Below are 20,295 nucleotides of genomic sequence, written 5' to 3' on the forward strand. Positions count from 1 at the left end.
TCAACATCAGAGAAGCTTGGTTTGATAAGAGACACTCTCCAGAGTTAGAATTACGGTTTTAGCATTTTATCATGTGTCAGCCCCTTGACTACTTCCTGCCAGTCTCTTCCCAGCCCCAGTACTTTCAGATTTTAACAGTCTTTTTTTTTCTCATTTTGATGGTGAACCCTACAAGATAAACAGTTTTCCCTCTTGGTGACGTGAATCGTATATACATAGTGTTGGCATTTAGGAAGAGAATGAATGCACTTGTTGACTGCATAATCTCAAATGAATTATAAACACTTCCAAAATGTTTTGCTGTTACTATTAAAACATCAGTTTGTTTCTTTTTTGTTATATTCACTAGTTTTATTTTTAGGTTCCACGTATAAGTGATAATCATACAATATCAAAGTATTTGTCTTCCTCTGTCTGACTTACTGCACTAAGTGTAATACCCTCCAAATCCATCCACGTTGTTGCGAATGGCAAAATTTCATTCGTTTTATAGCGGCAAGATAGAGCTAGGGGATTAAGAGGTGCAAACTACTGTGTATAAAATATAAGCTACCGAGGTATATCAAACAGCACAGGGAATATAGCCAATATTTTATAATAACTATAAACGGAGTATAACTTTTAAAAATTGTGAATCACTAAGTTATCACCTGAAACTTATGTAATATTGTAAATCAATGATATCTCAATTAAAAAAAACAATCTGTCTGTTTTGGTGCCTTCTCCCAGAGTTTTAGTGTATAAGAAAGGCGACTCCTGTGCTGGCGAGGCGTTTGGATTAGACAGCTGCTAGAGCTCTAACCACTCTAAGACTGGCCCGGTCCCCCAAGGAGAGACTCCTGGTAATGCTCTGCCTGCATTAATTTAGCCCTTACTACATGCTGGGCACTGCGCTAAAAGCTCTCCTTGAATAACATCTCATTTGATTGTTGTAGCAGTCCTGTGAGGTGTAGGTGTTTCTGTCTTCACTTTGTAGTTGAAGATAGAGGCACCAAGCGGTTCAGGAACCTGCCCAAGGTGGCAGGGGCTCTTTTACAAACCATAAACAGGATACCATTATCACGCCAAGAGAGTACCACTTTTCCCTAATGTCAGCTAGCCAAACAGTGGTCGGAGTTCCCCAATTGATTTACAGATTGTTTAGTCCCTTTTCACCTGGTGGTTTGCAATAATCTGGTTAGTCTGCAAGACTAAAATTGGCTCTCTCTTAGAGAGTCTCAGAACAAATGGGTTATGAATGTCACAGTACTGAAATTGATACAGGTAACCTTGAATTAGAATTTTCATCGATACCTGATGAAGCCCAACAAAAGGAAGACACGTGCTATCTTCAAAATGAAACTGTAGTGCTTTTTATATATCTATATTTAAAGTTGGCAACCCCAGCAAAATAATTAAAAAAGAAAAAACTTTTCCAAAAAGATCTCAAAGGAATCAGAGCAGATGAGATTATTTGGGATTGAAGGAAGGAATCAGGAAAACCTCCCACCTAGATTAGAGGAGCTGGAAAATTTTGCACAAAAATGCACTGATGACTCAACAGTGCCCAGCTCTGTTTTTAAGATCACATTGAAAAAGCAGATTAAATTGGAAGTAACATTTGTTTTGCTTTGTTTTAACAGAGTAAAGTTTAGCGAAGGAAAGTTACTTCCATAAGATGACCCAGTTAGTCAGTCAGGGGCAGACCTAGGACTAAGACCAGGACTGAACTTGGAGTTCAGTGCTTTTTTCTTATAGGCTTTTGTTTGTATGATACTCAGTGAGAAAGTGTGAAATCTTATGACTTGACTTTAATATTTAATATTAGTTATGAATGACAGTTTGTCCTTTTCTTTTGTCATAGCTAGCAAAAGAATGATTTCCCTCTGCTTAATTCAAGTGAGACAAAGACTCTCAGATTTCTTAAGTTCCAAGAACCAATCAAAAAAAATCCAAGAACCATAGGTTTTATTTTACCTCCATGAATGCAGGAGAGGAGATAAGCAGTGTAATAAATAAAACTTGCAGGAATTTTTGCCTTTTAGCAAGCAGATGCCACCCCCACGAGTGTTGCCAGGGTGACACCTTATTCAGTAAGACAACCAGCAGAGTTACAAACTTTTCAAAGGTTAGAAGTTGGTTTCCCAGTCAGTAGCAGCACACTGAGGTTGTGATCTCACAGGACTCCTCATTGGAAATAATGTTTGCAGGAGTACATTTCTGATGCAAAAGGAAAAATCTTCTTTTTTTTTTTTTTTTTTTTTTTTGTGGTACGCGGGCTTCTCACTGTTGTGGCCTCTCCCGTTGCGGAGCACAGGCTCCGGATGCGCAGGCTCAGCGGCCATGACTCACGGGCCCAGCCGCTCCGCGGCATGTGGGATCTTCCCGGACCGGGGCACGAACCCGTGTCCCCTGCATCGGCAGGCGGACTCTCAACCACTGCGCCACCAGGGAAGCCCAAAAGGAAAAATCTTGATGGACTTTCACCAGAAGTTAGAAAGACCTGCCTGGTTTCAAAGCTAAATACTTGCAGTTTGTACTGGGGAAAAGCAGAAGGCCTGAGATGCTAACACGTATAACATGGAAAAGAGAAAAGGGCAGAAAGATCATTTCAACAAGTGTAATGTTTTACATCTTTCTGACACAGATCATGTGATAAGATGCTCTGTATTTATCATTTGGGGCAGAATTTTGAGGAACATGCTGGCTTATTCAGATTTTTAATTTATAACCCTTCTGAAGAAAGTAAGAATAGTTAGGAAGAATCCCAGAAACATTTAATGTGGCATTAAAATCATCCTGTCTTAATTTAGAAGACAAAAGGCATAGTTAAAACCACAACAGCAGCGATCTGGTTCTCATAGGCCTCACTTTCCCCAGTGTGACGTGAGGGCCCTTCTGGTCCCTTCCACTCTTATTTTAATGGTGCCTCCTGCTTTTGCACAGACTTTGTTTTCTGGAGTAGTTTCTGAAAACAACCTCATGCTTCACGACGTCTCATTCTCTGAGGATTAAGAAGCTGGGGCATTTAGAATGGAATGATGTGAGGAACAGCTGCTTTGCACCTGTGTGCACCTGTGGGCCCGTGTGCGTACCTATGGGCCTGGGCCTGCACCTGGGAGTTTCCCATGGGCCACATGGTGTCCCTAATGGACTTATTCTTACATTTTTCTGTCCCACTCCCAGAAGGATATAAAGAAATGTGTATTTAGCAGCTATGAACAATAAATTAGCTTTTGTGAGGAGATTCTTTTCTTAAAGTTGAGTATGAATGAATGAACTAGGTTGGAGGGGGTGTGTTTAGGTGATGAATGGAGGGAATTGGGAGGATTTTTCTTCCTTGGCTATTAGAGTACTCTCATTCCCTAATTCTGAGGGGTAGTTGAATCCCTGCAATGTATACTTAAAAGGAGCCTAAATCAGTTTATAAAGGTTAGGTGTGACTACTATTTTTAAAAAATCCTTCAAACTACTAAATAAATGGTAAGTATTTAAATGTAAAAAGTATATGTAGAGGTTTTTTGTTTGTATTAAATCTAAAAGGATCTCACTTTCAGGAGTGAAAACCTTGGTTTTTTCCTCTTTTCAGATTTTTCTTTGAAAAATAATGACATTTTCCCCCAGGCATAGATGAAAAATTGGCTTGCATAGGTTAGCACAGGAAAGCATAGGTGATGTGATGATTGCATCAAATACGTGACAGCAGACTAAAAGGTAATTTTAGGTAGATTAGGATATATATAGCCTACTTATAAAATGGGAGTCCGTGTTTCTTGTAAACTGCCGCATGCAGGAAGCACGCTCTGATTAGACACTCTGATTCCAGGTTCTGTGGTCCTTAGGATGCCCCTGACTCCAGACTCCATCTTTATGTTCTTTGCATGCAGGACTTTCATTGCTGCCTCGTGATCGCCCCTGGTGGGCAGGTGGGGGGACTGCTGGGTTTATACTCAGGTTAGTCTCTGACTTTCAGGTTACGTTTGTGAGAGGAAAGATTTGCTGGTAAATGGCTGCTGTAATGTCAACGTCCCTGGCGCAAAGCAGTACTGCTGTGATGGCTGCTTGTCCAATGGCTGCTGTAGCGCCTATGAGTACTGTGTCTCCTGCTGCCTGCAGCCCAACAAGGTATGGAGAGTTGCTCCTTGTGCTGCATCTCCTTTATTCTTTCCGCCTGCATTTCACGAGGAGCATTAGAATCTTCTTTTGAGATTCTTCTGGAAATAGAACTTAGAAGGGAACCTTGTCAGTGTCAGAAATGGCTGTTGTGAGGTAGCCTTTGTCTACAAGGAAAGGAGGTGGTTCCCAGTTCCTCCAGTGGTTCTTTGGCAGAATGGGCCATTGTATTCCTAATCAGATATCTAAAGAATAAAACATCAGCCCTCCTGCTCACTTGAGCTCCCCTCTCTCTCTCCTTGCCCTCCTCTTCCCCGTATCAGCAGTCTGTTAGTTTAGGAGAAATTTCCAAGGTTACCTTGTGCTTCTGAGTTTGGAATTTATTACAGGTACTGACTTTTGTTTCCATAGCAACTTCTCCTGGAGCGCTTCCTCAACCGGGCAGCTGTGGCATTCCAGAACCTCTTCATGGCAGTCGAAGATCACTTTGAATTGTGTTTGGCTAAATGCAGGACCTCATCCCAGGTCAGAAACTGTGATGCCTCTAGCTGGGGTATTTGCTGGTGGGAGTCAGGGTCTGCAGGAAAACTCGAAAATATGCACTGGGGGCTTTTGGTCGGGTTATAATGGATAAGAGATTTAAACAAAGTTGTGTGGAGCTTTGGTGGATTGATAGTACATCATCCCTTGGTATCCGAGGGTGATTGGTTCCAGGACCCCAAATCCCTAAATGTTCATATAAAATGGCATAATATTTGCCTATTACCTACTTACATCCTCCCGTATGCTTTAAATCATCTCTAGATTACTTACAATAACTAATACAATGTAAATACCATGTTTTGCTTTTTGGAACTTCTTGGAGTTTTTTCAAATACTTCTGACCCATGGTTGGTCGAATCCACGGATGCGGAACCCGTGGTATGGAGGGCTAACTGTATTTAGAATGTGAACATGAGATTTATACAAGTTAGGGATCTAAAATATTTATATCAAATCAAGGTCTGACTAACTTGCATCTTCCCTATCTGATTAGCTTGTCTGTATTTTAAGTGGAAGCTTAAAATTATTTTTAAGTCTGGGTGGAGTCCTAATAGTCCAATTCCTGAGAGAAGTTCTCTCCTCCGTCTTTGACTGAACTTTAAGGCTTTCCAGCAACCACTCGTTTAGAGTGGGTACTAATTTATTCTGGGACAAAGTTGTGGTTTATTTTAGGATTCAAGGGGATGGGGCAGGTGGGTGTTGAAAAATACACAGGTAAATCTGTAGGTTGCCAAGCTCTCAGTACTTTTCAGCATGTTGTCATTAAATGCTTTGCTCTTGGGCACTAAACACGGCACCAGCTGCTGAAAGCGTCTGAACGTCTTTGCCTTTCCATCATTCCGCATCCTCTGCTCTCAGCCTTTGTGATCGGGTGGTTGTTGGAGCTCTCTTTGTAAAATCACCAGACGTGTTTGTCATACAGGCGCTCTTCCTCTGGCTTCCATTCATGGTGTCTGCAAGACTGTCCTAGCTCCGTCTGAGATAAATGACTCATTTGTCATTCTCTGGAACTCTTGTACCCTTTGCCAGATTTCTGTAGTCTGCCTTTGGGTTTTACGCCACTCTTTATGTCTCTGGTCTGCTCTTAGAGCATTCAGCATCACTGGGTAAGTGTTTCAGGGATTATAATGAGCATTTGAAACATGAAGAAATTCCTGATGTCCTTGTTTTGCTGGAAGAGCTTTCCATTTGAGTGGGCTTTAAAGGAAATGTGGAGGACGGCTGAACCCATGACTTACTTTGATTCATACTCTCGTTCTGAGAAATGTTAGAAAAGGCCAAGTATTTTCTTTCTTTAACTGATAAAACCCAGGAGTTATTTCCAAACTTGAGTGAAGATGCTAAAGTTTCAGACTTTGCATTTTCATTGTAAAGAGACATTTACCAGTTGGCGATTTGCCTTTATAAGTGTCCCAAGAAAGAAAAGATTTGGCTGCATGTCTGTAAATTGGATTAATACTTACAATTTAGATGTTTAGCCTTGGTTTTAGGCTAATTAATGAATTCTAGACTAGCCAAAAACTCAAGTTGCTTGTGTGAAAACAAATTGATGAAAAATTAGCCACCAAGGATGATTGTCTATGTTAAATCACACTTTGCTTGGCCAGATGAAGCTTGTGTGGTACTGTGGGATTCGGCTTGTGTACCAGCCCTTAGGTACATAAAACTTGATGAAAGCAATTTGAAGTGCATCTCCTTCATCTCTGCAGGGTTCAGTGCCGGGGACTGAATTCCTTTGAAGCACGGGGTGCAAAACACCCATCGGATCTTAATCTGACTTAAAATACTTTGAGGAAAATTTTTTGTCTCAAGTTATCCTAGTCACAGCTAGGTTGTTAAAAAAAAAAAAAAAACTCACTAGTGTGCATAAAAGAAACAGTCCTGTGGTGACACTATGTCCATTTTCATGCCCTTCATTGGCATTCTGTGCTGAGCATCTGCCTTTGCTCCAGAAAGTGCCCTGGACCCTTTTGGTGACATTTGGAGATGGACTCACCCGGGCTCCTGCAGGGAGCGTCTGCCGGACGCCGTCCTGCTCTCTCTCACAGCGCTCTTCTCTTCCCTTTTGCCAACAGAGCGTGCAGCATGAGAACACCTATAGGGATCCCATAGCAAAGTACTGCTACGGAGAGAGCCCTCCCGAGCTCTTCCCCGCGTGACGGTGAGGGAGACTCAACCCACTGGGAGGATGTGCTGCTGAAGAACTTGTAGCCTGAAGCCCTTCTCTGGTCTTCAGGAGAAGACTTGACCTTGACCACTTCTTGTGTTGTGCTCTTTGGCCTCACTCGCCCCCGGGCTTACCAGATGGACTTGTTCCGTAAAGCAGTTGGAAATGCCAGCCAGCGGGTTACATTCAAGAAAGACAAGACTGTGGGCGACCTGGTGAAGGCATCAGCACTCTGAGCGCCTCTGCTCTGCGGCTGCTCAGGGACCTGTGGGCATCTGTGTGTGTTCTCCCCGGGCCCTTCACTGTAAAGTTATTTATTGGACTTCTTCAGAGTAGTGGGAAAATTCTCATGTTTCCTATAGGAAAATTCCTTGATAGTTGAGTATATTCAAGGAGATTGTTCTTGTTGTTTTCTTGTGTTCTTGAGTTTCAAGAGTGAGATCAACCCTTCACCCAGATAAAATGTTTGGTCTCTTAGAACATGCATGTTCTCTCGAGGTGGTTTGTTCTTGGTTTTGTTTTAACAGCATCTTCAAGAGTGGGCCCTGAACACCATGTCCTGACATCTAAAATTGTCTAGAAACTCAGATGCTGTTCCCTTCTCATCCTGTGCCAACTTTCTAGCAGCTGGCACCATGTGCTCTCAGGTTTTTTCCTAGTGGTATTTGGATATGCTTGTTTAACTATGTGCATGCACCGTTTTAACCAGAAATTCTGCCTTGTTGTCCTGGAGGGTTCTGTTCTTGTTTCCACTGCCCCTGTTGAAATGACTGGTCTGCTCAGCCGTGGGACAGTGGGAGCCTCAGGAAAGTCATCTGCTGGGCGGCCGCCTCCTCTTCTGTCATGAAAACCCCATCTTAAGGCGATTCCTCAGTGGAGATACATCTCGCAACTGACTGTAAGTGGTCGTTCTTTATCGCTTTCGGCTTCGGGAGATGTAATAGGTACAGACATTTGGTTTCCCTGTGATTTACAAAGAAGAACAAAACTCAAGTTTCTGTCAGGGTGCCCTAAGAGACTCACATCTACCCTCCGTGGACATTGGATGTGCAGGCTGCTGGTCCACATGCTGGAGGCGTCCTGTGTTTCTAATATGACACTAACCCTCTCTGGTCAAGGCTGAGAGTATTTGGTCCTCAGATCAAGACGTCGTGCCCCTCTTTGCTCTCTGGAGTCACATTACCGCACACTGTTCTTTCCCAGAGCCCCTCACTAACCCTGGTATTGGGCAAGGTCTTCCTTGTTCTTTTTCGGTTGTTCAGCGGTTGCCCTCAGAGCAGAGCATGAGCTTTACAGCCCGCTTTCAGCATTTTTATTTCAGTGGAGCTTTTTCCTTGGGCCATGTTTGCCCTCCTGTATGTTTCTGCAGTCTATTCAATGGAATAATTTCCCTTAACTCCCTCCTGTTACTTACACTTACCTTTCCAAAGTAGTTTGTCCCCCTAAGTCAACTTTCTTAGAGGGTGAACTGTCTGGCAGTTGTTTTTAATGTTAGATCCCAGGAAATTATTCATTTTGCGTCAGGTTTTTCAGATTCTGTGTGTGTTCACTGGTGCTAAATCAGACTGTGTGTGAAAGTAATGGACACGTCTGCCTGTTTCACCAGCTCATTACTTGTGGTAACTCAGTCTGTCTCCTGGTAGTTGTCACTGACCAGCGTCTCCTTTGAGCTTATTTGAACCCTTGGGCAATAACGTAGATTTACTGTGAAAACAGTTTATATCAAAGGTCAGCCATACCTGTTTATTCTGTATTTGAATATTGGCGAGCACGTTTTGCATTTTCACAGCTTTCACAGCCTCTGCAACTTAGGTAGAGAATTAAGCTCGTTTGTTCCCACCTCGTAGATGAGGAAATGGAGTGAAGTGACTTCCCTGGGCCCCATGACGGAACCAAAACAGGACCTTCATCTCCGGCGCCGGGTCCACTGTCCTTCCCACCACCCCTCGCCATCTCCAACGCTGACTCATCTGTAAACACTGCTCTGAGAGCATACAGATCTCGGTTGTCCAGGCCAGCAGAGGGGAGAGGTGGTATAAGTAACCAAATTGGGTCAATAATCCAAAGGTCATTTTCATTCAGCCCTGGAGTATGTTTTTCTGTACTCCTAAGAGGCATGTTCGCTGTTTTGGAAAGTCACGGTACTGCAGACTCTGTAATGAAGCCACCCAAGGATGTGGAACATCATGGGCCTCCCCAGGCTTCTAGCCTGGACCCCTCCCTGCTCCCCTCTCTGGTTTGTTTCTGGTTCCTTCGACTGAAGGTTTTCAGAATTAGGGACCTTGTCGTAGTTTTGTATGCCCAGAGCTTAGCAAAGTGCATGATACACATCGGATTTTAAGAGAAGATCAGAGAAGGAATGAAAACACCTTTAGTTTAGAAGAAAATTTTTTTGTTATGTTTGGGGTGAAAGGTAATTGGGTAATTCAAAGCATTTCCCTCAGTTCTGAATCTTAATTGCCATGCTGCTTGCTGGAGCAATAAAGATAAGATACATTCTAACAGGGAAAGAAGCATTCTGTAGAAAAAGGCACTGCCTCCATAGGGCCTGGGACTTGGGGTGGCCCTGGATCTGGCGACGCTGGGGCTGGCATCGAAGGGCGAGCTCAGCAGCTCTTGGAAAAGCGGGGGATAAGATTTTAGAGCAGGGTTTGCAGTTTTTGGCCTGCTCCCGGAGCTGACTTGGAGGCTGTCCAGGGAGTGCCTCAGTTGGTGAGGCTGCAAAGGCGCTGTGGGAGCTGTGTGCAAGGTTCCGAGCAAGCTGTTCCCATCGTTGGGATTTGCAGGTAGATTGTAAATGAACAGAGATGTTGCTTATTTAGTCTACTCTTTTTTTTTTTTTTTAATGGTTATTGGAGTGTAGTTGCTTTACTCTGTTGTGTTAGTTTCTACTGTTATTTAGTCTACTCTTCACAGGCTGGAGAGAATTCGGCCTCACAGTCAGTAACTCCTTCTTATTAAGGCATGGCCTTGGGTAGTCTTTCCTCTTGAGTCCCAGGCCCTGCTCTGTGATATGGGATTGCATCTGCTCCTCGTGGGGTTGTTGTGAGGTGTTGGAGTGAGTAAAGGCCCAGTGCTGGGCATGACGTCCACATCTGCAGTCCAGTGGGGGTCTGACATCACGTAGTTGGCAAGGCGGGGATGGGTGGGCCGCTTGGGTGGAAGGGTGACAACTACAGAGTTCTAGGTATTATTTTTACTACTACTTTTAGAAGAACTCTTGCTAAAGATAATTTTTAAAATGCAGGTAATGTCAAGATGAAAGTAATAATGACCTAAAATCATGCAACCTAGAGATCAGCCCATTTTTTTTCTCTTTCCCTCATGACTTTCTAGGCAGATATGAGAATACTTTTTCTTCTTGAAAGCAATCCTCTGATGGACATCCTTCTATGTGACATATAGGCCTATCTAATAATTTTTAGTGACCACCTGGTGTCAGTTTCATGGATATACCGTAATGTTATTAATCCCTGCTGAGGTCATTTAGCTTATTACTGTTTTTTTTTTTTCTTTTTTGGCTGCTACAAATAATGCACTGATGATATGCTTTCACATACATGTTTGTATGTTTATTTGAGAATGATTTTTACCAATTTATACTCCCACCTAAACTATGTGGGGAGTGGGATTTCCCCAGTGGTCAGTGGTAAAGCATCCGCCTTACAATGCAGGGGACGCAGGCTTGATCCCTGGTCAGGGAACTAAGATCCCACATGCTGTGGGGCACCTAAGCCTGCGTGCCACAACTACTGAGCTCGCAAGCCTCAACTAAAGAGCCTGCGTGCCACAAACTACAGAGCCCACACGCCCTGGAGCCTGACACCACAACTAGAGAAGAGAAAACCCACACGCCACTACTAGAGAGAAGCCTGCGCACCACAACAAAAGATCCCATGTGCCACAACTAGAGAAGTGAAAACCTGCACGCCACTACTAGAGAGAAGCCCACGCACCACAACGAAAGATCCCATGTGCCACAACTAAGACCTGACACAGCCAAAAATAAATAAAATAAATAAAGTATGCGGGGAGTGTCTTTCGTCATATACCTAAGAACCCCTTGGTATCATTTTTTAACTCTTTTTGCTAATGGACCTCTATGTTCTAATTGATATTTAATTTCTTCCCATATTTTGATTGGGTGTTTATCTTTCACATGTGGTAAACTGCTCTTCTTGACCTTGGCCAGTTTTTCTTTTGTTGGTCTTTTTCTTACAGAGCGTTCTTCACTGAAGGAGGCCTTAAACCCCTTTCTTGTTTTTCTGGACCCTGCATTACTCAGAATCAAGTGGCTCACTTGTTAACTAACTTTTCCAGTTGATCTAGGCCAGCAAATGGGGGCAGTTTTGCCCCCAGGGAACAGTTGGCAACGTCTGAGACATTCTTATCACAACTGAGGGCAGGCGGTATGTGTAGTGGGTGGAGCCCACCACTGCCCCCACGACACAGAGTCATCCAGCTCCACGCTTCAGCAGTGCCGGCCGAGGCAGAGAGGTCCTACTCTCGGGTCACATTTTACCCCCTTCGGTTAAACAGAAAAACTACCAGGAGCTGAGAGCGGACTTGATTATTTCGCTGCCCTTGCCTTCTGCCGTGCGCAAGTGCTGCTGATTAAATTACCGTGGAATCCCATAGGACGTGCTGCTTCCTCCCTGGTCTCTACCAGCCCAGTGCTGCCTCCAGGAATGGCATTGTTACTCTGCGGTGGCATCCCTCGCGCGCTGACACAATCCAAGTGCAGACACCTCCCGTGGGCAGAATGACCAGGTTTACAGAGCCCCCTCCCCTCCTGGCAGATCTGCCCTCCCCATCCCCCTACAGTAGCTCTTTGCAAGGAGGGCCTTTGGGGGTGGGGCAAGGGGAAATGAGTCACTACAGATTCCATTCGGAAAACTGGTCATTCTACTCTAAAAAGGTACCACATAAGTAAGTAGTAATAATTAAAAAAGAATCCAGTGGGATTGTGAGTTCTTTCCTACACAGCACTTTTCCGGACTCTGTGGCATCAGTGTATTGCCTTCCGGGCCCTTTGCCTGTGTGGACTCTTGTTGCGTAGTGTGTTGTCATGGTGTGAGGACAGTTTTGGGTACCGAGATCCCCGTTTTCGCTCAGTCACATGTCTGCAACATTCAGCGTCCAGTCAGCTTACACAGACACGAAGAGGAACAGGTGGCCCCCGAGGGCCTGAGTGGGGAACAACAGGGGTTGTGTTTGTGCGGCCGACTCCGTGTCCCGGCAGCCCCTCGCCACGTACCTTCAGTTGTACAACTCGATTCATGTTTGCTGTTAGAGCTGAACTGCTGGACTTTTTAAAAATAGAAGTACAGCCTTTAATATTATAATAAACAAAACAACTGGCCAGTTACAACCAGCGGGCCCTGCAGTCAGTCAGATGTTTGGACAGGGGTCCAGCTGTATTGTTTCTCAGGACTGCACAGTCTGTGGGCTCGGAGGAACCAAAACATATCACTGCTAGAAATGCATTTTATTTCTAAGTGGGTACTTTCCAAGTTTTTGGTAGGGTCAGTAGTCCCTCAGGTCTTTGGACTTTCTAAATTCGTACGTTTTTTTTATGCAGCATAGAGTAGGCAAGCTCTGGTCAGCTTACATCCGGTTATCAAAATCAGAAGTGTTTGCTAAATCAGAAAAAGTGGAGTTGGCTATCAGTTAAATTCAAGATTTCAGACTGTTGGTCACATATCACTATTGGGAGGAGTGTGTGTGTGTTTATAAGTGTAACAGCAGAAGTCTGTGAGTAGCATCCTAATTTTACTGATGAGAGCACAGGCATTAATGACCTTGAGTAAATTAACCTCTTCTGGCTTTGGTTTCCTCATTTGTCAAAGGAGGGTGATTGCTAAGGTGTCTTGCAGATCCAAAATTCTGATTTTTGTGCCAAAGATCCTGCCACGTGTTAAAGTAAGACCAGAGCCCAGCAACTTGGTCCTTGGCTTTGATTTTCACTGGGTAAGTGGAGACCAGTCATCTGGAGCGTTTTCTTCAAATCAGGGCTTCCCCTTCTCTCTTGAAGATTTCAACTGGGGCTCACCATTTTTTGCCTTTTTCTCCTCAGATTTTAAATAGAGACCATATTCTTCTCTGCTGGGACCAACTTATTATGTATTGCTGCTCTGCACCTGTGAAGACAGCTGCTGTGTTTTCCATCACAAAAGCAGCTGCCTTTTGGCAGGGAAGCCCAGAATGTGCTATGTAGCTATACCTTAATACAGTGCTAAATTATTTAGGCATGCTTAACCTGAGATGCTCAGAGCATCTTGGAATTCCTATTAAGGGCTTCTGTAGTCATCGCTCAGTAAAAGGTTTCCCTTTCATTTCTTTCGTGATTACTAGGCAGAAACCTGAAAATGTAGGGAATTACATTTTAAAATATAGAAAATTACAAAGATACTAAATTGTGCCACAATAGTCAGATCCCCAGCCCCCAAAGATAACCACTAATTAAAGTTTTTATGTAAAGTTACCTTTTTTTCGTACATGACTGTGTATTTTGTGTTAGTACATAAATAAAGGTAGGATCCTGCTGTACATAATATTTTAAAACAATTCTTGTTGTGTTGGCTTAACCCAACTATAGCTAATTAATTTACAGAGCAGGAAGGGTACACATTTTATTTTATTTTTTAAATTTTTATTTACTTTTTAATTTTAATTAATTTATTTTTTTTAAAGTACACATTTTAATTGAGTCATCTGGCCTCTAAAATAAAGCCAGGGTAGGATTGAAAGCCCCTTTAAAAATGCATACAAGTTTGTCATTGCATTTCTGCATCCCTTTTCTGTCTGATTTTTACGTAGTGGGGAGACAAGTCTTTGTGTTCTTCACAAATAAGTTACAGACATTCTATTTCAGCCAGAGTTGACTTGCAGGAAATGTGCTGAGGTCAAAGCCTGTCACGGCAGAATCCCACTTTCCTGAGAGAGCTAAGAGAATAAGATGGGGGGGGCCCACTCCGAATCTCTGAAGTATGTCATTCATTTCAGTGAATCACTAACTGCAGAATTTAAAAAATTAAAAAATATATAAAATGGCCGGGAAGGACACATGGGGACCGTCTTTCTGGATGTCTAGTTTGGGGAAAGGATGAGCTGAGCTCAAAGCAGCCAAGTTTCCCCAAAAGCCAACTCTGCTTTGTCAAGTTTGTGGCCCATATGATGGTTTTTGAGGGCAGGAAGATGTCATTTTCTAAAGATGTTCCCAGATGCTCCGTGGGCTGCTATTTGGAGCTGGAATCTTCTCTGCTCATCTCCATAGTCTCAGAGGCCTAGAGTCCCCCCCCACCCTCCGGCACGTGCTGGACTCAGTTTCTCTCGGGAGGTTTTTGTCTGGGCAGCAATCCAGGGCGTGCTCCGAGAGCTCAGGCCCTGACACCCGTGCCCCTCCTGAGCTTTTCCTGCAGCCTGCTGAGTGCCAGCTTGGAGGCCTGAGATAAATAGTCTTGCAGCTGCTTAGCTGTCAGCCGGGCTCATTTATCTGACACAAATAAGCTCATTGACCTGATTTAGTGCAGGGAGGAACTACGGAGTCAAGTCCAATATGATCTTAAAGCCCTGTCTTTTCACCGCAGCCTTTTCAGACCTTCAAGGATGGCCACTGAATTAAACCATGGTCGTGGGCACTCTTTCAAGGAAAGAAGGAGGAAGAGAGAGAGATAGGAGGAAGAGGAAGGGGAGAGGAGAGAAGAAGGAGGTGCCAGGGGCACAAAGAGCAGTTGCTTTCTGTGCCACTTGGTGGCACCAATTCCTTAGGTTTTCTGTCCTCAGCATAGTCCTTGTCGGGAGACTGTGGGACCTGTGCCTGAGTGGATTCCCTCTCCCTAAGACAATGAAGGACCATCTGGTAGTGACAACAAACCAAGACTCTTTCCCGGGGCCTGTCGATTTTGTGCACCGGGATTCAGGGGAGTATCCATTGCAAGGAGAACGAAATTGATCTGCTGCTGGTGCCCTCGAAGCCCCCAGGCTTAACTCAGTGCCCGTGACTGCCCCCTTCTTCCTCCTCTCCCGTTCACCGAGGCAAAATGTACAATAGTCTCTTGACCATTCCTACCCAGACAAAAAACATTTGCACCATCACTTTCACACGGCACTGTCTTCTGAGGCCGGTATTCTTTCTCATCTTCATTTTAAGAACAAGGCTCCGATGCTCAGGTTAAATTTTGCCTCAGGTTATACTGTTAGATGCCAACTTCAGAGCCCTGGAAGGTGCATGCGGGCCCAGCCTAGGAACACTGTGATAGCAGCGACTGTCTTCCTGTCATTTCTGGCGCTAAAGGCCTCTTATTTAATCCTAACAACCACGCCTATGAGATAGTAGGTCTTTTTATCCTCATTCTAAAGAAACGAACTCAGATTAATTTCTTCGCGTAGGGGAACACTGTCTTAGTGGTTTAAACCAGGATAGTGACGGAACCCAGATCTTTTTTTTGCTCTTGGACCTGGACTTTTAGCCCCTGAACTTTTAGCCCAGTAAGTGCCATACTGGGCTCTGAGCGCTGAGCAGGAGGTCCTAGATGAAGGAGGGGTTATTTGCTCTGAAGCTTGCTGTTTGACCTTGGGTTTGGATCATCCTTGATTTAAGCAGAATGTTTCACCTCGCTGCTAGTCCTGCCAGGAAGGGTTTTTGAATAATGCATTGAAAGGGGATCTTAGCCTTTCAGCACAACCCAGGTGAGAGGGCTCTATCTTAACATTCTTTTTCCCACTGAGCAGAGTCCTTATAATGGGCTGAATTGTCTCCTTCCAAAATCCGTATGCTGAATTCCCAACCCCAGTGCATCAGAATGTAACCTATTTAGAGAAAAGGCCTTTGAAGAGGTGATTAAGTTAAAGTGAAGCTGTGAGGGTGGCTTCTAATCTAATAGGACTGTGTCCTTCTAAGAAGAGGGAGAGACACCAGGGCTTCAAGAAGGCAGCCGACTGCAAGCCAAGGAGGGCCTCAGGAGAAACAAACCTACTGACACCTTGATCTCGGACTTCCAGCCTCCAGAACTGTGAGAGAATAAATTCCTGCCGTTTAAGCTCCTCAGTCTGTGGTATTTTGTTATGACAGCCCTCACTGACTGATAAAATCCTTGAAGGAAATGATGCTGAGTTACTACGCAAACCCGAAGGACAGCACGGGGTAGGGAGCAGCACTGAGCTGCCTTGCCGGAGTCATCTTGGCTCCAGTGTGTCTCTTCTTTTCTGGGCCTGTTTGCCCATCTGTGAAAGTGTACATGGGAGCACGTATGAGGGTCCTTCCAGCCCTGGCATTCCAGGATTCTAGTTGGTAGCTTCAAGACCTGGAGAGTGCTGCTTTGAACCTGTGGTGTTTAACTGCAGGGAGATTTTGCCCCCCAGGGGACATAAGCCAATGTGTGAAGACAGTTTTGATTGTCACGAAGTGTGTGTATAGAAGTACTGTGGGCCTCTAATTGAGGCACAGCCCCCACTGTCCACGGTGTTGAGGTGGAGAAACCCTGGGTTAAACTTTTTTGCCCCTTGAATGGTGATGACGTGGAATTGCCAGCCCATCATTCATTCCGCACGTATTTACTTGGCATTTACTGTGTGCTTAGCTCTGTGCTAGGGAGTACAGAGAGCTGGAAGACAGTCTTCTGGAATTTAAAATCGAGTTGATCCTGAGCCTCTGGTTTTGGGAACATAGTACCTAAACATTCTTAGGTGTCGATGCTACCGTCCCCCTTAGGATAAACTGTCACTTTGGGTTTCCAGAGAAAGTCTTTTATGCTTGGACATCCAGGAACCATTTATTTAGTCCCACCTCATTCATAGACCTACACTAGTATAGCTTGTTTCTTTTCAAAAAGGATTTGAGGAAACTATGTATTTGTATGTAGTGCTGATTAATAAAACAAATTAAATTAGAACCAGTTTAAAAGAGAATGCCAACATTCAGTTGTGAGACAGCAACACAGTTGATGCATGTACACATACATGCATTTTTCTAATTTTTCTGAATTATAAAGTGACATGTTGCATTATAGAAAATTAGAGAAGAGAATAAAAGCTTTCATAATCTTTCCATTTGTAGATAACCACTATTTGGTGTGTATCTCTTTTCATACACATGCACATATATTAATATATTTAACAAAAAAGAAAATTGTGATCCTATTTTACCATTTTGTAACCCAATGAATGACCCTCGAATGGGGCTTTGACATCTGATTTGGTGATCACAAGGCAGAGAAAGTGGCCTGCATGCCAGGCTGGCTGTGGAGTTACAGAACCAAGGTCACTGCCCACCAAGAATGCATTGATGCAGGGAGGTGGGTGGAGGCCCACATTTCATTTCACAACTTCAGGGGGCATCGTTCATTTGGTAACGAAGAGACTGGTGCGTTCCACGCCACCCCTTGCCCCTCTCCCGTCGTGTGACCCAGCAGCCCTAGAACTCTATGTTTTGTAGCAGCTTTGTGGAGAATACAATTCACTTACCATTTAGTTCACCCATTTAAAGTGTACAATTCAGTGATTTTAGTATATTCACAGAATTGTGCAACCATCACCACAATCAACTTTAGAACATTTTCATCACCCCAGAAGGAAGTCCCATACCCGTTAGCTATCGCCTTCCCATTTCCCCCCCAATCCTTCCAGCCCTAGATGACCACTAATCTACTTTCTGTCTGTAGGTTTGCCTATTCTGGACATTTCATATAAATATAATCATACAATATGTGATCTTTTGGGACTGGCTCCTTTCACAAACATGAAAGCACCATGTTTTCATGGTTTGTCCAATTATAGCATGTATCAGTACTTGGTTCTTTTTTAAAAATTTATTTTTTGAGATATTCATACACCATACAGTTCACCCTTTTTAAGTATACAGTTCAGTAATTTTTCCTATTCACAAAGTTATGCAGACACTACCACTAATTCCAGAACATTTTCATCTCCCAAAAGAAACCCCATACCTGTTGGCAGTCACTCCTCACTCTTCCTCCCTGCCAGCCTGTGGCAACAATTAATTTACCTTCTGTCTCTACGGATTGACCTGTTATGGATATCTCATATAAGTAGAATCATACAGTATGTAGTCTCTTGTTACTAACTTCTTTCACTTAGCATGTTTTCAAAGTTCACTCATGTTATAGCATGTCTCAGTACTTCATTCCTTTTTATGGCTAAATAGTATACCATCATATGAATAGACCACATTTGCTTATCCATTCATCAGTGGATGGGCATTTGGGTTGTTTCCACTTTTTGGTTATTGTGGATAACGTTGCTGTGAACATTTGTGTGTAAGTTTTGTGCGGACATACACTTTCTGTTCTAGGCATATACCTAGAAGTGGCACTACTGGGTTATATGGTAACTCTATGTTTCATCTTTTGAGGAACTGCCAAACTGTTTTCCAAAGCAGTTGTACCATTTCACATTCCCACCAGCAGTGTATGAGGATTCCAGTTACTCCATGTCCTTGCTAAGACTTGTCATTGTCTGTCCTTTTGATTGCAGCCATCCTAGTGATGATGAAGTGGTATCTCATTGTGGCTTTTGACTTAGCATATCCCTGATGGCTAATGATGTTGAACATCTCTTCGTGTACTTAGTGGCCACGTGGACATCTTCTTTAGAGAGATGTCTATCCTAATTCTTTGCCCATTTTAAAACTGGGTTGTCTTTTTATTCTTGAATTGTTTGAGTTCTTTGGGTATGAGCCCCTTATCGGGTTCATGATTTGCAAACATTTCTCCCATTCTGTGGGTTGACATTTCACTTTCTTGATGGTGTTCTTTAAAGCATAAAAGTTGTAATTTTGATGAAGTTCAATTTAACTGATTTTTCTTTGGTTGCTTGTGCTTTTGGTGTCATGTCTAATACCACTTGATTTTTAATGAATGATAATATTCCTTGGAATAGATGTAACATAAAGGGATAATTATTTGATACTAGCTTGCATAATGTTTTAGTGCCCTTATCCCTACCTCCATCCCCAATAACTTTATTCTGGTGATATCTGGAGTTAGACCTCAAGCCATTTGCAGATTTCGTCAGATCCCTGTAGCCTTTGTAAACACATCATTGTTCCTCCTGTCTCTTTTTCTCCCCTGGAATGTGCTTAGCGATGCCCAGACCTCTGCAGTGCAATTGACAAAGTGCACAAGTCTCCAAGCAGCACAACTTCAGGTGCCCTTTGTCCCTGTGATTCCATTGCCAACATTGCACTAATGCAACCTTGTGGGACCACGTCGCCATCTTCTGGCAAAGATGGGAAAGTGCAATGCCAGGAACTTGAACGTTCTGTGGAAGGTCTTTTCCTTTTTTCCCTTCTCTGTGGTAGATTGTCAGGTACCAACTAATTGTTTTCATTCTGACCTACTTCTGTTGCTTTAAAAGGTTCTTCCACCTTTGGAGGTAGCGTTTAAAGGTTCAACCACTTATGAAAACCAAATCTGTTTTCTGTAAGGCAGGGAAGCTTGTGTTTCTCATTCTACAGGCAGTTCCTGGTATGTGAAACATTTCATCATTGAGTAGAAAGCAATACTTTACCTTAGGTGAGGAAAGGAAAATGAATGCAAGTCATTTCTCTTGTCATATGGGTCATATTATCATATTTGTTGAGTCCCTGATAGTCTAGGACTCTCAGGTGTATCATTATACGTTCTCCCAGCCCTCCCAGGTATACCCAGGTGTATGTATTGTCCCTACTTTGCTGATGAGAGTGAGGCCTTGGAAAGATAGATGACCTTTGTTTTCTAGGACAGAATGGGCAAAAACTTTTCTTTTAATGAATGATAGAACGGTCAGGATGTGAAATCATTAGTATCCAGTATAATGCCTTATACTTTATTTTAATAGGTCTTTATTGAATGAATGAAAAAAATAAATTCTGTGACCTGACTCCTGACCTACTTTCTTTTCACCACATCCAGCTGCTTCTCCTGTCATAAATGCCTCGTCATTTCAACAAATACTTTCAGTGTTGTTCAGTGAGAGAACAGGTGTTTATAACTTTCAACCTTTAATAAAAGGAGTAAAAATGTGATTTTTAAAAAAATGTGCAGAAAAACACACAGATGTTCATACCAGTGTTGTTCACAACAGCCAAAAAGTGGAAACAATCCAAATGCCTGTCAAAAGATGAATGGGTAAACAAAAATGTGGACTATCCAAAAGATGGAATATGATTCAGCCATAGAAAGGAATGAGGTACTGACACAAGCTACAGCATGGACGACCCTTGAAAACATGACGCTGAGTGAAAGAAGCCAGTCCCCAAAGACGACATGTTGTATAATTCCATTACAACACATGTTGGGGTGGCTGCACAACTCTGAATATACCAAGAATACACTTGAAATAGGTGTGCATTTTATATTTATATTATGTCCCAATAAAGCTGTTTTTAAAATGTGTACAAGAAGCTTTGCAAAGGGCTGGTGTGTGTGTTGGGGAGAGGTGTTGTGCTTGGGACCCCCACAGAGGAAGTGGAACCCAGAGTGGAGAGCCAGGCT

General features: G+C 43.3%; 1 protein-coding gene across 3 annotated transcripts in view; it reads left to right on the forward strand.

The window, feature by feature from the left end:
- The window catches only part of SPRING1 (SREBF pathway regulator in golgi 1), a 30,114-nt gene extending 10,433 nt beyond the window's left edge, over positions 1 to 19,681 (forward strand). For 2 of the 3 annotated variants that reach the window (XM_079717885.1, XM_079717887.1), the window contains 3 exons: positions 3,953 to 4,104; positions 4,504 to 4,617; positions 6,711 to 7,284. In XM_079717885.1, the coding sequence (XP_079574011.1) occupies positions 3,953 to 4,104; positions 4,504 to 4,617; positions 6,711 to 6,794 (350 nt within the window). In that variant the 3' untranslated portion in view covers positions 6,795 to 7,284. Of the gene's footprint in view, positions 1 to 3,952; positions 4,105 to 4,503; positions 4,618 to 6,710; positions 7,285 to 19,639 lie in introns of those variants that run through there. The other variant, XM_079717886.1, reaches the window with a different exon arrangement.
- The last annotated feature ends 614 nt before the right edge of the window (positions 19,682 to 20,295 follow it).

Source organism: Hyperoodon ampullatus (genome assembly GCF_949752795.1).
Source record: "Hyperoodon ampullatus genome assembly, chromosome: 13".
NCBI classification, from domain to species: Eukaryota; Metazoa; Chordata; class Mammalia; order Artiodactyla; family Ziphiidae; genus Hyperoodon; species Hyperoodon ampullatus.